This window comes from Muscardinus avellanarius, assembly GCF_963383645.1.
Source record: "Muscardinus avellanarius genome assembly, chromosome: 3".
Lineage (NCBI taxonomy): Eukaryota > Metazoa > Chordata > Mammalia > Rodentia > Gliridae > Muscardinus > Muscardinus avellanarius.
In genome coordinates, this window is record NC_137788.1 from 28,745,011 (window position 1) to 28,762,825 (window position 17,815).

Below are 17,815 nucleotides of genomic sequence, written 5' to 3' on the forward strand. Positions count from 1 at the left end.
TGGTGGTGTACATCTCTAATCCCAGGACTTGGGAGGCTTGAGACAGTAGGATCACAGGTTCAAAGACAGACTCAGCAAGTAGTAATATACTCAACAAACCTAGCAAGACCCAGTTTCCAACTAAAATAATAAATAAAATCAGGCTGGGGGTGTAGCTCAGAGGTAGACTGCTCCTGCCTCTGGGGTTTAGTCCCCAGTACCACACCAAAAAAAAAAAAAAAAAATCTAAATAAGAGCAGCATTGTGGGGTAAAAAGTCACCAACAAGGGTTCTACTTTAAAGAAAACAATATACATTGGGACATGTAAAAATATATTATGTTCTTTAAAATGTAAATATTTTTATATTACTTGACATACTGAAATAATACCTCAAAGATAAATTTAAATTTAATTTTTCATATCAGTTTCATTAAAATGCTATTAATGTGCCAGGTGTGGTGGCACATGCCTATAATTTCAGTACTTGGGAGACTATAACAGAAGGATTGCAGGTTCAAAGCCAGTCTTGGCAACTTAGTGAGGCCCTCACTTAGTGAGACCGTGTGTGTGTGTGTGTGTGTGTGTGTGTGTGTGTGTGTGTGTGTTACCGGGGGTAGAACTCGAGGGCTTTTTACATCTGGACTATACTGAGGCCCTCACTTAGTGAGACTGTGTGTGTGTGTGTGTGTGTGTGTGTGTGTGTGTGTGTGTTACCGGGGGTAGAACTCTAGGGCTTTTTACATCTGGACTATACTCTCAGACCTATTTTGTATTTTATTTGGAAAAAGGGTCTCACTAAGTTGCTGAGAGCCTCAATAAGTAACTGAGGCTGGCTTCGAACCCATGCGATCCTCCTGTCTCAGCCTACCAAGTGCAGGGATTACAAGTGTACACCACCACACCCGGCTAGTGAGACCCTTTTTCAAAGTAAAAAATAAACTATGGCTAAAGGTGTAGCTCAAAACTATGTCTCTGGTTTAATCCATAGTACCACATCCACATAAAAAGACATTAACATATTAAAATAATATAAAAGGACATTTTAAAACAAACTAAATTTAAATAAATAAAAAATTGAAAAACAACTTTTTTTTCCCTTTGGAGTTAGAGACTTTTATTTTAGCAAGATTTATTTATCTTTTTCAGTTTTTGTCTTTTATGATACTGGGGATTGAACTCGGGGGCATATACCTCTCAGTTACATCCCAAGCCCTTTTTTCTTCTGAAACAGTGTCTCTTAGTTCCTGAAGGACTTGTTAAGTTGCTGAAGGTAGCCTCGAACTTGAGATCCTTCTCTTGGCCTGGGATTATAGGTGTACACCACCTTGCCCACCTAGAATTTAGTTTTAGATAGCTTAAGCCAGCTGGGCGTGGTGGCGCACGCTTGTAATCCTAGCATTTGGAAGGCTGAGACCGAAGGATCACGGTTTGCGGGCAGCCTCAGCTACTTAGTGAGGCTCTTCACAACTCAGTGAGACCCTGTTTCAAAATACAGAATAAAAAATTGGGCAGGAGGTGTAGCTCAGAGATCAAATGTCTCTGGGTTCCATCCCCTGACCTAAAAAAAAAAAATAATAATAATAATAATAATAATAATAATAATAATAGTAGATAGCTTAAGCCAACATACCAAGAAGATAAAGAAACCATCTCTCCAAAGACAAAATAGCCTATAAACTGTATGTTAAATATACATGTTATACTACAAAATAAATATTAAAAAAATCTTAAGACGGGTGTGGTGGCATACACTTGTAATCCCAGCATTCGGGAGGCTGAGACTGGAGGATTGACGGTTCACAGACAGCCTCAGCTACTTAGTGAAGCCCTCCGCAACTTAGTGAGACCCTGTTTCAAAATAAAAAATAAAAATATGGCAGGGGTTGTAGCTTGGAGGAAGAATGCCCCTGGGTCCCAGCCCCAGACCCGCAAAAAACAAAATCTTAAACTTTATTATCCATAAGATTCCACTTAATAAGTACTTGATATGGGCCGGGCGTGGTGGCACACACTTGTAATCCCCGCACTTGGGAGGCAGAGACAGGAGGATCGCGCAGGTTCGAAGCCAGCCGCGCGCGCTGGCTTAGGAGACCCTGTTTCCAAATAAAAATGTAAAAATAGGTCTGGGAGTGTAGCCCGGAGGTAGAAGGGCTTCCAGGAACCCCAGTAACACCAAAAATAAAAATAAAAAATAAAAAATAAATAAAAATAAAAATAAAATAAGTACTTGATATGTGCTAGGCATTGTGCTAACACTGTCATGGTAAAATCCTATGCCAAGCGTGGTGGCACAGGCTTGTAATCCCAGTACTTGAGGCTGAGGCAGGAGGATCACAGTTTGCAGCCAGCCTCAGCTACTTAGTGAGGTCCTCCACAACTTACTGAGACCAAGTTTCAAAATAAAGAATAAAAATTGGACTAGGGTGTTAACTCGAAGGTAGAATGCCCCTGAGTTCAACCCCCAGTATCCCCTCCCACACACACTACACACACACAAAATCCTAGAAAGTAGATATTAATTGCCAATGAAAAACCAAGGTTCAGAAAAAGTTAAGATATCTAGCCCAAGGTTGCTTTCCTAATAAGTAATGAAATCAAAACCTAAAACCAAGATGTTGGTGTGTGGTCCTGAAAAGTGTGTACGTGTGCATGTGTGTGGTACTGGGGATTTAAGTGAAAGCCTCACAAATGCTAGGGAAGTACTGTAATAATGAATTACAATACCTGCTCTAAACCAAACACTAGGTAAGTACTGTACCAATGAATTAGAATTCCTGCTCTAAACCAAACACTTGCCTGGCGTGGTGGCCCATGCTTGTAATCCCAGCATTTGGGAGACTGAGACAGGAGGATTGCGGTTCGAGGACAGCCTCAGCTACTTAGTGAGGCCCTTTGCAACTCAGTGAGACCTGTTTCAAAATAAAGAATAAAAAACAGGGCTGGGGTGTAGCTCGGAGGTAGAATGCCCCTGGGTTCCATCCCCAGTACGGCAAAACAACTGATTAATTAATCAAAATAAAACCAAACTCCTGACTTTTCTTCCTCCTTGTTAGTAACAACACTTTTTTGTTTTTTCCAGGTCTGAGGATGGAACCCAGGGGCATTCAACCTCCAAGTTACACCCCCTGCCCATTTTTTATTCTTCAGGGTCTCACTGAGTTGCAAAGAGCGTCACTAAGTAGCTGAGGCTTTCAGCAACTTAGTGAGACCCTGTTTCCAAATAAAGTATAAAACAGGTCTGGGAGTATAGCCTGGAGGTAGAAAGCCTCTGGGTTCCATCCCTAGTACCACCAAAAAAAAAAAAAGAACAATGCACTAAGAAAAAAGGTTTATATAACTTTGCTATTGCTGTGACCACTTAAGAGTTTTTACCTTTCAAAAATTTAAATAACTTTTATGCACTTTTTTTTCTGTGTGTGGTACTGAGGACTGAACCCAGGGGCATTCTACCTCCAAGCTACACCCCCAGCCCTGTATTTTATTTTTTTTCCAGTCCTGGAGATGGAACCCAGGGGCCTTCTACCTCCGAACTACACCCCCAGCCCTATTTTTTTTTTCTTTATTTTGAAACAGGGTCTCACTGAGTTGCAAAGGGCCTCAATAAGTAGCTGAGGCTGGCAGCAAACAGCGATCCTCCTGTATCAGCCTCCCATGCAGTGGGATTACAAGTGTGCGCCACCATGCCCGGATTTATTCTTTATTTTGAAACAGGGTCTCACTAAATTGCAGGATGGGAACTCACTAAGTAGCTGAGGGAGGCTGACTGTGAACTTAAAATCCTCCTGTCTCAGCCTCCCAAATACTGGGTTATAAGCATGAGTCACCATGCCTGGCCATGTACTATTAATATTTTATTCTATATTTCAATAGTTTCAAGATAATTGTTAAATAATTTTAAATTATTTAATTAATTGTAGTTGTTATCCATAATTATGAGAATATGAGTGCTCCTACAGTTCCCGTAAGTGGTTCATTTCTTTTCATAGTAAAAAAAATTTTTTTTTTTGGTGGTACTGGGGGTGGAACCCAGAGGCTTTCTACCTCCGGGCCATACTCCCAGACCTTTTTTATATTTTATTTGGAAACAGGGTCTCACTAAGTTGCTGAGAACCTCACTAAGTAGCTGAGGCTGGCTTTGAACCCGTGCGAACCTCCTGTCTCAGCCTCCCAAGCGCAGGGATTACAAGCGTGCGCCACCACACCCGGCTTCATAGTAAAATTTAAACAGATGTACAAAATCAGTTTAGGCAATACTCCTAACACCAAATCACTATTTAAAAGTTGCAAAACTTGAGACTAATCTGCAAATTTCTCCATTAGCTAAAAAGCAATTTCCACAGAAATGTGCTAAAGAGATGTAATATAGCAACAGCACGTTAGAAAGTAAAGAGACTTCCGGGAAGTTGGCGACCGAGAAAAGCAGCGTTTCCGAGTCCTGCCTACACTCAATCTCTATTGCCACAAAATCAGAAAGTAAAGAGAAAAGGGAACCGTTAAGAATTCTGTACTTGGAGCAGTTTGTGCAGGTTTTCTTGGGAGGAGGCAGTAGGCGCACAGGTATAGAAAATCTGGTGATGCATCCTGTGGAACAGAAGAGCTGAGTAGATCCCATTTTATGATACGCAGTCTGACCCTTGTAAAGCATCCTCTTACAACCAGAACAAAAAACGTGAAGAGCCGTAGCTGGAACTGAAGGAAGCAATATATTTGGGCGAGATGATGCAAGAGACAGAGGAAGACCTGGGTTCAACTGTCGGGCTAGCAAAAAAAAAAAAAAAAAAAGAGAGAGAGAGAAGGAAAAAACAGTTTTAGTATCAACAACAATTGCATATATAATCTTTTTAGGATGAACATTTTCAGTTTTGAAATCCAATACTAATGAGGAATTACCACTCCAAAAGACTTTTTTTTTTGGCGGGTCTGGGGACGGAACCCAGAAGCATTTGACCTCTGAGCTACACCCCCTGCCCAATTTTTTATTCTTTATTTTTGAAACAGGGTCTCACTGAGTTGCAGAGGGCCTCAATAAGTAGCTGAGGCTATCCGCGAACCACGATCCTCTGGTCTCAGTCTCCCGAATTCTGGGATTACATGCGTGCGCCACCACGCCTGGCTCAAAAACCTTTTTTAAACCATGACCCATAATAAGAATTAAATTTTACACTATAAACCAATTTCTCACATACATATATTTGTTGTTGTTGTTTCTGGGTTTTTTTGCAGGTCTGGGGATGGAACCCAGGGGCATTCTACCTCCAAGCTACACCCCAGCCCTATTTATTTTATTTTATTTATTTATTTATTTTTATTTGTTTATTTATTTATTCATAGGTCTGGGGAATGAAACCCAGGGGCATTTGACCTCCAAGTTACATTCCCTGCCCTATTTTTTTTTTAAATTCCTTATTTTGAAACAGGGTCTCACTAAGTTGTGTAGGACCTCAATAAGTAGGTGAGGCTGTGCAAACCACGATCCTCTGGTCTCAGCCTCATAAATCCTGGGATTACAAGTGTGTGCCACCACACCCAGCTTATTCTTTATTTTTAACAGGGTCTCATTGAGTTGCAAAGGACCTCACTAAGTAGCTGAGGCTGGCTGCAAACCACAATCCTCCTGTCAGCCTCCCAAATACTGGGATTACAAGTATGCGCCACCATGCCCAGCTCACATATGTATATTTGTGTGTATATGTATAATTTCATAAAACAGAACATTTCCTTACTACATCAATCATTTCTGACATAATCTCATTCTATTTCCTTTTTTTAAATGCGGTGAAAAATGGCTCCTGCAATTTGAAAACATGCTCTGAAGAAGATTTGTGTGAGGAGGTGTTTTCCCGCCATTCTACTAGGCAGAATAAACAAATGTTAATGGTAATTAACTTATACAGTTCTATTTCTTACCAAGAGGATTGTCAGTAACTGAAAATACAGCACTAATTTTCAGTTCACTTTCTTGTGTTTTGGGCTGTTGGGTATGTCCATACTCCTTTAAAAACAAAAGTGACAAGAAAAATAAATAAATATACTAAATTAAATTAGAAATTCACACAGAAACTAATTGTATCATATTCATCCCTTATACATGCTAATCATAATCATCTACCCAAATACCACAAAAGTCAAAATTTAGCAGAGCATGGTGGCACACACTTGTATTCCAGTACTTGGGAGGCTGAGACAGAATGACAGCCCAGTCTCTGCAACTTAGTGAGGCCCTCAACAATTTAACAAGACCCTGTTTCAAAATAAAAATAAAATTGGGTTGGGGATCTAGCTCAGAGGTAGAATGTCCCTGGGCTCAATCCCCAGTACCACCAAAAAAAAAAAGTCAAAACTTACAAATTATTAGACTAGACTAATCTTTACAAAGACATGTTTCAGATTTGAAGAATATTTTACAGTGATAGCTACTTTTCAAATGTAATCTTGATATATGAGAACAATACAGAGCTATTCCAATCCTGAACATTACTCATTTTTAGGACATATTTACAAGGGAGCTTACATCTCAATTAGTAACTTCAGCCCAGATTTACAAGCTGTCATATCTGTAACAGCAGAAAAGATATGTAATCTTCACATTATACACAAAACCATCACAGGGGAAACCAGATATATCCTTAATTCCTTTATAAATGTTGTAAAAATAATATGCCAGCATGCCTGTAATCCTAATATGAGGGAGGCTAAGACAAGAAGATTGCAGGTTCAAGGCCAGCCTCAGCACCTAGCAAGACCCTGTTGCAAAATAAAAATAAAAAGGGATGAGGGTGTATCTCAGAGGTAGAACACCACTGGGTTCAATCCCTGGTATACCCCTCCACACACAAAAAAGTTTAAAAATAAAATGTAATCACTGAATAAACTAAAACATGTATATATTTATATCTTGAAAAGAACTGCTGTTTATTTGGAAGTCACACCAACTATTTTATTTTTCTATTTCATTTTTGGTGTTAAAATAGCCTTACATATTTTAAAAATAAAAAGTTTTTTAAAAAATCTTACTTTTCTGCCGGGCGTGGTGGCACATGCTTGTAATCCCCGCGCTTGGGAGGCAGAGACAGGAGGATTGCGCAGGTTCGAAGCCAGCAGCACTGGCCTAAGAGACCCTTTTTCCAAATAAAAATATAAAAAATAGGTCTGGAAGTGTAGCCCAGAGGTAGAAGGGCTTCCAGGAACCCCAGTACCACCACCACCACCCCCCAAAAAAATCTTACTTTTCTGAAACAATGATAATTAACAATAGCTATATTTTTAATCTCCCTACACTTAATAAAATAAGCAATTATGTCAGTTCCAAAATTACTTTTTTTTGTGTGTGTATGGTGCTGGGTGTTGAACCCGGGAGAATTCTACCTCCGAGGTACACCCCTAGCCCAATTTTATTCTTTATTTTGAAACAGGGTCTCACTAAGTAGTGGAGAGCCTCACTAAGCAGCTGAGGCTATCCTCGAATGGTGATCCTCCTGTCTCAGCCTTTTAAATGCTGGGATTACAACCGTGTGCAAAAACACTAGGGCTCAATTAGTTTTCTTTATCAATTTCAAAGCTCTATTAAGGAAGAGACTACGCTGAATGCTCATTCCTGGGTTCCCATAACATATAGTGAATAAAAAATACTTAACAATGAAATGAAAACTGCTATCAGATACAATTTTTTAGTGACACATATGAAAAAATGGTTAATACATATTACTTTCCTTTTACCAAAACATCACACAGTTTCTAAATCTTTTTTTTTTTATTCAAAGCATAGAAAACCTAATTAACTCATTGTCTGTGTTGTGTTACTATAAGAGATCACCACAGAGTAGGTAATTTTTTTTTGTGTGTGGTACTGGGCATAGAACCCAGGGATTCTACCTCTGGGCTACACTCCAAGATCTATTTTATATTTTATTTGGAAACAGGGTCTCACTAAGTTACTGAGGCTGGTTTTGAACCCACATGATCCTCCTGTCTCAGCCTCTCAAGAACTGGGAGTTTCAAGTGTGCGCCACCATGCCTGACTCAGATTAGTTAATTTATAAAGACAAAGATTTCTCACCCTTCTGAAGGATGTGAAGTCCAAGATTAGGGGTTGCATCTGCTCAGAGTATTTCTTTGCTGCATCATGATATGACAAAAGGAAGGGCACCCAAGAAAGAGCAAGGGAGCAAGAGAGGGCTAAAGTGGCTTTTTTAAGTCCCCTCTTGCAATAACTAACCCACTCTTGAGGTAAAGACAGTAATCCATTCTTGAGAGCCCTCATGACCTAATCACCTCTTATTATGCCCCACCCCATACAGTCTTGCATTGGGAATTAACCATCCAACCCATGAACTTTGGGGGATGCATTCAAATCATAGCACCCACGTAAGGCTTAAGCTACCTCGCTAAAATTGTCAATCCACAGGTTGACAAGAACACATTCTTTTTAATTTAAAAATCAAGAGGAAATGCTTACTTGAGCATTGTCCGGTTCTTCTTTAATTTTGTCCAGAAGCCCCTGCTGTGGTGCCATTGCTTTGCCACATCCACCATCCAAAGGTTCTTTCATTCTAATTTTTATGTAGAGGAACTCCCAGTTTAGAACCAATAGGTTTCTTCTTGGCTATGGAAAGCTAGATAAAACATAGCATAAAAAACTGGTACTCAAGAACTGGCATGGGCCGGGCATGATGGCGCAGGCTTGTAATCCCCGCTCTTGGGAGGCTGAGACAGGAGGATCGCACAGGTTCCAAGCCAGCCTCAGCTACTTAGGCTCTCAGCAACTTATACATACATACATATATACATATACATATATATGTATACATATATATATACACATATACACATATATACACATATACACTACACACACACATATATATATGTATATATATATATATATATATATATATGTATATGTATATATATAATAGGTCTGGGAGTATAGTCTGGAGGTAGAAAACCCCCGGGGTTCTATCCTCAGTACAAAAAAAATAAAGAATTGGTACTCAGCTGGGGCTTTTTGTTGCCCCCCCATGTTTATTTACATTAAAAGCTTTTGAAAAATAACTTTTCTGGGACCATAACTAATTCTATTCTTTCTTTCTGCATTCCACTCCTTTAGGAGCTACCGTCACATAAGAGTCGTCTGGCAATGGCTCACACCTGCCTAGTATCTTCAGAAAGTAATGTCCTGCTGAGCGTGGTGGAACACGCTTGTAATCCCCACGCTTGGAGGCGGAGACAGGAGGACAGTGCAGGTTCGAAGCCAGCCGAAGCCAGCCGTGCTGGCTTAAAAGACCCTGTTTCCAAAAAAAAAAAAAAAAAAAGTATAAAATAGGTCTGGGAGTGTACCCTGGAGGTTGAAGGGCTTCCAGGAATCCCAGTACCACACACACACACACACACAAAAAAAAAAAAAAAAGTAGTGTCCTCTTTAATATTTTCAAAGTTGAGGGAAATTAAACTTATATTGAAAGAAGTTACCAAGCTTTCAGAAGGAAGGACTCAAGAATTACAGTTCCTGTTTCCATGATATGGCTTGGAAGCCCATGTCAAATTTAGTCCTTTTCTTTTTCCAGTTTTTGTTTGTGTTGAGGGAGCTGGATATTAAACCCAGGGGCATTCTACCTTTGGGAAACACTCTTGGCCCTTGTTTTTTTATTTACTGGTACTTCTGATTGGACTCAGGGATGATCAACCTCTGCATGACATCACCCGCCCTATTTATTTTTTAAATTTTTAATAAGGTCTCACTAAGTTGCTGAGGCTGGCCTCAAACCTGTGATCCTCTTGTCTCAGCCTCACAAGTACTGGGATTACAAGTGTGCACCACCACGCTCGGCAGTGTACTTTTTTAAAGTATATATTAAAAGAGGTGTGGTGGAAGCCGAGCGTGCGCAATCCCCACGCTTGGGAGGCTGAGACAGGAGGATCGCACAGGTTCAAAGCCAGCCTCAGCTACTTAGTGAGGATCTCAGCAACTTGGTGAGACCCTGTTTCCAAATAAAATATAAAATAGGTCTGGAAGTATAGCCCGGAGGTAGAAAGCCTCTGGGTTCCACCCCCAGAACCACCAAAAAAAAAAAAAAAAAAAAAAAAAAGAGGTGTGGTGGCACACATCTATAATCTCAGTATTTGAGAGGCTGAGACAGGAAGATTGCAGGTTCAAGGCCAGCCTCAGCAACTTACTGAGACCATGTTTCCAAATAAAGTAGGAGTTGGGGGTGCAGCTCAGAGGTAGAATGCCCCTGGGTTTGACTTTGAGTACTGGGAAAGGAAAAACGGTACATATTAAAGCTGAAGCAAAAGGGAAGCTTTCAAAAGTTGTCGTTATCCGAACAGTCAAGCCAGGCATGGAAATGGACAACAGGTCTAAAACCTCTTCTGAGAACTTTTCACCACTTGGCATACTTGTAGCCAACCTTGAGCATCGCAAGCGATCTGCGGTGCCCGTTCCCACCAAGACTCCCCACGCCGGCCACGGAGGACTGACACCGCAACCAAGTCCCGCACGGCGAGCCCAGACCCGCCGGCGCCCATCAGTGCGTCCCGGGTGCCCCAGCAGCCGCCCGCCCGCGCCGCCTGGTCACGTGGCCCGCCCGGCCCCGCGGCGCCCACACCTGCCGAGGCGCGCGGGACCGCGAGGCGGAGGACGGCCCGGCCGGCGCCGGGAGGGCGCGGAGCCTCTCACTGCAATTCCGCTAGGTCCTTCGCGACGCAACACTCAGCCCACGGCGCGTGTGCAACTCTGGCCTCCACCCTCCTTTCCCGTCAGGCCACGGACGCGAGTCCAGTGGACATCTTCACCCCGGTCACCGCCTCCCTTCCCGTCATGCCCCAGAGCCAGCCCAGTGGGTCTTTCCAGTCTAGTCTCCGCCTCCCTTCCCGTCATGCCCCAGAACTGACTGCAGTGGACAATCTCAGCCCGAGTCTCCGCCCTCCTTTCCCGTCATGCCCCAGAACTAAGCCAAGGTTCTTCTCGGCTTGGTCTCCGCCCCTTTTTCCCGTCATACTCCGGACCTGAGCCTGGGAGCATTCTCAGCCTGGATCTCGGCCCTACTTTCCCGGCATGCCCCAGACCTGAGCCAAGAGATTCTTCTCAGCTTGTTCTCCACCCCCATTTCCCAGCATGCCCCAAGCCTGAGCCTAGGGGTATTCTCAGCCCGGATCGCTGCCCTCCTTCCCCCTGCATGCCCCAGACCTGAAACTGGAGGCATTCTCAGCCCAGATCTCTGCCCCCGTTTCTCATCATGCCCCGGACCTGAGGCTAATGGTTCTTCCCATTCTGGGCTCCGCCTCTTTTCCCGTCATGCCCCAGACCTTAGCTCAGCCCTGTCTCCGCCCTCCTTCCCATCATGCCCCTGAACTGAGCCCAGCAGGCCTTCAGAACCTGGATTCTTCCCTGCTTTTGCAGCCTGCGAAAGACCTGAGCCTAGTGAACTTTCCCTTCTGGACATCCTCTTAAATCAGTTGTAGTTGACTTCTTAAAGAGACTTAGTGTGTCAAAATGTGGGAGAGGGAGTTTGAGGGAGGCTATCGAGGAAACTAGATGGCGCAGTAAATACTCAAAATTTTTTGGGGGGAGAGGATATCATAGATCAAACTAAGGGGAGTTCTTCCATTTAGCTATACCAGCCCGGGGCGTATTTGAAATAAAGTTGCGCCAAGTCTCCAAGGCTGTCCTTGAATTTTCTCCTTATATCTCAGCCCCCCCCCCCATAACTGGGATTACAGGTGTGTGTGCAACTATGCTTTGCCCAGTTGTTCTGCACCTTTTTTTTTTCTTTTTTCTTTCCTGTAATTGTGAGGGAAGAAGTACTCAGGTTTGAACCCAGAAGTGTTCTACCTCAGAGTTCCAGTCCCCAATCCTATTTTTTTTTTTTTTTTTTTGAGAAAAGATCTCCCTAACTTGCTGAGGGCCTCGCTAAATTGCTGACACTGCTTCAAACCTGCAATCCTTCTGTCTCGGCCTGGGATTAACAGGCGAATGCCACCAGGCCTGACTGCCCTGAACTGTATTTTTAAGGACATTTCTAAAAAGGTTGTCCGCCAAAACAACATAATAATACCTAATATTTACTAAGCCAAGTACTTGCTAGGCACTTGTATCATTTTACTTGGTCCTAACTGCAACCCTAAGAGACATACATTTTTATCTCTGAGATATAAATAAAAAGATTAATTAACTTGCCAAAGTCAAATTTTGATATTTTTCATTCAGTATTGTTTTGGACATTTGTGAAGCTCTTTGTGATTTGTGAAGCCATTCGTTTTGACTGCTGCAAACTATTCTATTTGTGAATATACTAGAATTTGGCCATCTACAATTGATGGTCACTTAAGTTGTCTACAATTTGGAGCTATTAAGAATATTGATGCTGTAAATATTCTTATTTTTGTAACATATATGTACACATTCCTGTTGGGTTTATACCTAGCAATGAAATTCCTAATATTATGTAATAATTAAGAATTAATGTCAGCCGGGCGTGGTGGCACATGCTTGTAATCCCTGCACTTGGGAGGTGGAGACAGGAGGATCGCGAAAGTTCAAAGACTGCCTCGCTGGCTTAAGAGACCCTGTTTCCAAATACAAATATAAACCAGGTCCGGGAGTGTAACCCGGAGGTAGAAGGGTTTCCAGGAACCCCAGTACCACCAAAAAAAAAAAAAAAGAATTAATGTGATCTTGTTTCAAAATAAAGAATAAAAAATAGTAAGGCTGGGGTGTAGCTCAGAGGTAGAATGCCCCTGGGTTCTATCCCTAGGACTGCAAAAAAAAAAAAAAAAAACCAATGTCAAACAATTTTAGAAAGTGGTTGTTTCAGTATATGCCCCCACCAGCAGTGCATGAGAGTTTCAGTTCTCTAACATTTTTGCCAATAATTACTACTATATATCTTTATAATTTTAACTATTTGAGGCTGGGTATGGTGGCGCAGGCATGTAATCCCAGTGCATGGGAGGCTGAGACAGGAGGACTGGCACAGGTTTGAAGCCAGCCTCAGCTACTTAGGCTCTCAGCAACTTAGTGAGACCCTTTTTCCAAATAAAATATAAAATAGGGCTGAGAGTGTAGCCAGGAGATAGAAAGCGCCTGGGTTCCATCCCGAGTACCACACACACAGAAAAAAAATTAACTATCTGTTGGAGGTATTGTAGTACCTCACTGTGGTTTTAACTAGTGTCCTTAGCTTACTAATGATGTTGAACAAATTTTCATAATATGGGATATCTCAGTATCCTCTCTATAAAGTGCCTGTTCATGTCTCTTATTTTTTATTGGATTGTCTGCCTTTTTCATATGGATAAGTATTTTAGATATTAGTCCTCTGATTTGAGTGCATGTGTCCCTTCCAAATTCAGATACTGAAACCACAACCCCATAATCCCAATATGTGGGTGGGTGAGACAAGGGGGAAATCACAGGTTCAGGGTCAATCTCAGCAACTTAGGAAGTCTCTCAACAACTTAGACCCTGTTTCAAAAACAGAAAGGGCTGGGGGTATATCTTGGAGGCAGAATGTCCCTGAGTTCAAAAACCAGTATCAAAAACAAAACAAATTCAGATTTTTTATGGGGTGTTATGAGGGAGGGAGGGCAATACAGTCATGTATTTCTCCCATTGGTGGGTTTAACAGCAGGCCAGGAAGTCCTTTGTTCTTAACCTGCTCCTTCCAGGCCTCACAGCCAGACCTCAAGTGCCCACACCCTTTCTTCCTCCCCATACACGTTGGTCAGATTGGTAGTGAAACCTTCTCATATGGATGCAACTTTATTTTATTTTTTTTTTGACATTTTAAGAAATTTATTTCACACATAACAAGGAGAAGCATACTGAGAAAATAATATATTCACTGCCCAGATACAAGGAAAGAAAACACAATAGTGGGGAGACAATGAAACTTTAAAACCAAACCACTTGCCAGGCGTGGTGGTGCACACTTGTAATTCCCGTGCTTGGGAGGCAGAGACAGGAGGATCGCGCAGGTTCAAAGCCAGCCCCGCGCACTGGCTTAGGAGACCCTGTTTCCAAATAAAAATGTAAAAATAGGTCTGGGAGTGTAGCTCGGAGGTAGAAGGGCTTCCAGGAACCCCAGTACCACCACCAAAAAAAAAAAAAAAAAACACCAAACCACTAGGAAAATATATCACAAGCCCTGACCCAGAACACAGGTGATATTATTCAAGTAGTAACTTGGTAAAAAGAAAACATGGGAGGAAATAGGGTCTCAGGACAGACAGAAAGCAGGGCACCCAGGGGCTGACTGCCTCACCCCATTCAGCCAGAGTTCAGTTAAAAGACAAAAGGGGCAGCACCAGGCTCCAGAGAGGAGGAGGACTCAGAACGGAGCTCAGAACCAGAGAGGAGAAACGCCGGCCTCACGGTCGAGGACGAAGCAGCAGCACCATACTGCCGGCGGCGGCAACTAGCTCACCGGACGGTACCAGACCAACACACTCAACAGCCCACCAGGCTCCAGAGAGGAGCGGCAGACAGCAAGCCGAGGTGAGCCGCTGCAGAACAGCCAGGCGGAATTCAGCAGATTTTTTGGCGCAGGGAGCATCTAAAGCTCCCAGTGGCTGGGCTCAGCACACCCTGCAGGGACTCAGAGCGGAGCGCAAAACCAAAGAAGACATACACCAGCCTCACGGCCGAGGGCATGACAGCGGCGCCATATTGCCACCGGCAGCAGCAGCAGCAAATTCACCAAGTCCACTACAGCTCCATCAGCGCACTCAACAACCCTGAGTCAAATTGCAGCCCCTAGAGGAGAAATCCCAGTACTGCACTCCCAGGGACTTGACCCAGTGGGGGAGTGGCGGTGGCAGAGATATCACACCATAGGAGAATGCCCAACCTGGCACCCCCCACAGTCTAAAGCAGCCTCGATTGACTCCCTGGGTCTGAGACGCTGCGATACAACCTAGTAAAGGAGTCGTGGTGACTGAGATACCACAGACTCGAGATCCAGAGCACCTTAAGTGAAGTCATAGTGTCCCAAGGGAAGAACCCAGAGAAGGCACAAACTTCCGAAATCATGGGAACGAGGAATAACAATGGAGCAATGAATGCCCACAACCCCACAACATCAGAACCTGATAAAATAGAAATTCAGAGATTTCTAGAAGATCAAATGAGGAAAATAACTGTAGAAATAATAGAGATGTTTCGAAAAGAATTCAGAGAGAGCCAAAAAGAGATAAAGGATGCAATTAATGAAGTAAAGTCCTCAATTCAAAGTACAAACAACCGATTAGGCCACATGGAGAATAGAATCTCACTCTTAGAAGACAATCACTCCAAAAATGAATGCATAGTTTCTAATTTAGAAAAAAAAATCTGACAGCAGGAATCTGACATTGAAGAAATATGGGCCCATTTTAAGAGAGCTAACCTAAGAATAATTGGAATAGAGGAGGGAAAAGAAGGTGAAACCAAATGGATCAACAATCTCTTCAAGGAAGTCATAGCAGAAAATTTTCCAAACATAGAGCAAGAGGTCAAAACACAAGTCCAGGAAATTTAAAGAACTCCCTTTAGACAGAATCAGAGAAGAGGATCCCCATGCCACATAATTGTCAAAATGACCAATGTGAAAGCCAAGCAGAGTTTCTTAAAGGCAACAAAAACAAAGGGCCAAGTGACATTCAGAGGCAAACCAATTAGAATCACTCCAGACTTCCCAAACCAAGTTATGAGAGCCAGAAGGGCTTGGAGTAACATATTCCAAACTCTGAAAGAAAACAATATCCAGCCAAAAATTTCCTACCCAGCAAAACTTTCTATCAAATTAGATGGGGAAATAAGAAGCTTCCATGACAAACAGAAACTGAAGGAATTTATGTCTTCAAAACCAGCACTAGAGAAAATACTCAAAGAGATTAACTACAAAGAAGAAATAGGTAACACACACCAGATCCAGGGAAACAAGATTTTCCATCCAACAGACAACTAAGATTGGTTATCTGTGGAGATTCATTATTTATGTTAGTCTTTTACCTATCTCTAAATTGTATTGTTTGCTTTTATTGTTGCTAATTTTTAGGATTTCTAGTTGGAATATTAATATACCTTCAGATATAGCATTTGGAAATATTTTACCCCATTCTATCAGTTACTTTTAACTCTGTTTACATTGTCTTTGGATATACAATATTGTTTTTATTTTTTAGGGAGTTTGTTTACCCTTCTGTTGCCTGTGCCATTGAAATCATATACAAGAAATCACTGCCAATTTCAATGTTGTGAGGTTTTATGACCCAGATTTTCTTCTAAAAGTTTATAGTCTTAAGATTTATATTTAGGTCTTTTATCTATTTTGAGTTAATATTGGTATATGGTGTTAGGCAAGTGTCCAATTTTATTCTTTTTCATGTAATTATTATTTTTCAACAATATTTATTTAAAAGATTATTATTTCCCCCACCAAATGTTCGTGGAAACCTTGTCAAAAATAACTTGACAATATATGGAAGAATTTATCTCTAGGCTTTTATTTAACTCCAATGGTTTACATATCTGCCTTTATAACAGTACTACACTGTTTCAATTATTGTAGCTTTATATGGTTTGAAATCAGAAAATATATATCTTTTTCAAGATCGTTTTGGGTATATAGAGTCCATATTCCAGATTAGGATAGATTTTTTCTGAAAAATAAATAACTAAATGTATGATAGTTTCACCTAAAAAGAAAAAAGAAAAAATATTCTCTGGTAAGAAAGAAAGCAAAAAAGAAATATTGAAATGTTATCTTTAAGTCATCAAAAGCTTGGAATCAGACAAATGAAACTGTTATGTGAGATTATCATTGTTAATTTTGGATAAATTGCTATAATACTAGATGTCAACCACTAAACCAAGCATGGGAAGGAGGGATGGGGAGGGAATAGGGTGGGGATCGGGTAGGGGCTAACTGGGCGATGTGTGCATGTATGTCTACAAAAGTTTTTTTTTTAATCCCATTATGATGTATGAATACAGTGCACCAATTAAAAAATGTGTTAAAAAAAAGACAAAAAAAAAAGAAAACATGGGCCAGGCATGGTGGCACAGGCTTGTAATCCCAGCATTCAGGAGGCTGAGACCGGAGGATTGCAGTTCGCAGACAGCCTCAGCTACTTAGTGAGGCCCTCTGCAACTTAGTGAGACCCTGTTTAAAAATAAAGAATAAAAAATAGGGCAGGGGGTGTGGCTTGGAAATTGAATGCCCCTGGGTCACACCCTCAGACCCAGAAAGAAAGAAAAAAAAAGACAACATGGTCCTTATCCAAAAGATAAGATGCCATGCTGGGGCAGGAACATAGCATGTTGCAAAAGCCGCAGGTAAAAATGGTATATGGTAAAGGGTGGGGTGTGCGTGCCCCTCCTCTGCTCTAAAGGAGTTAGCTTGTCCCATCTCAAGCTGCTTGTTCTTTGACCTTCTGGATGCTCCTGTTAACTCAGAGGGCCAAGTAACCCATGATGGGTTTAGGCTTTTATTCCAGTATGTTCTATGAAAACCAAGGTTTTCCAAGTCCAGTACTTCATAGGTCTCTTAACTAGCCAGCAGCTCTTACTCCATTGTTTATTCCCAGATACTGGTTTATATAAATGTCACAACCCAAAGCCCTTTCCTTCGAGAGGAAAGTGTCACTAAGATTGCCCTGTCACTCTACCTCAGAAAGCCCAAGAGCCCATATGCCAGCGAAGGAGGCTCTGCTGTTCACTGTGACATTGCTTTTCATGTTTTTGCAATGGTCTCCCAGCTGAAATGCATTAAGAATCCACATGTTGATCGGCAGTAAAGGATAGACACAGGGAACCTTTCAAAGTTCTTATTCAAGCCGGGCGTGGTGTGAGCCTC

The 17,815-nt window shown here is 41.9% G+C and overlaps 1 protein-coding gene across 1 annotated transcript in view; it reads right to left on the bottom strand.

Annotated features, from left to right (window-relative positions):
- The window catches only part of ZMYM6 (zinc finger MYM-type containing 6), a gene marked incomplete at both ends in the record, with an annotated part of 52,854 nt that extends 44,361 nt beyond the window's left edge, over positions 1-8,493 (bottom strand). The window contains 3 exons of the mRNA XM_080691379.1: positions 4,490-4,562; positions 5,889-5,973; positions 8,437-8,493. Of these exons, the coding sequence (XP_080547505.1) occupies positions 4,490-4,562; positions 5,889-5,973; positions 8,437-8,493 (215 nt within the window). The remainder of the gene's footprint in view (positions 1-4,489; positions 4,563-5,888; positions 5,974-8,436) is intronic.
- Between the last annotated feature and the right edge of the window lie 9,322 nt (positions 8,494-17,815).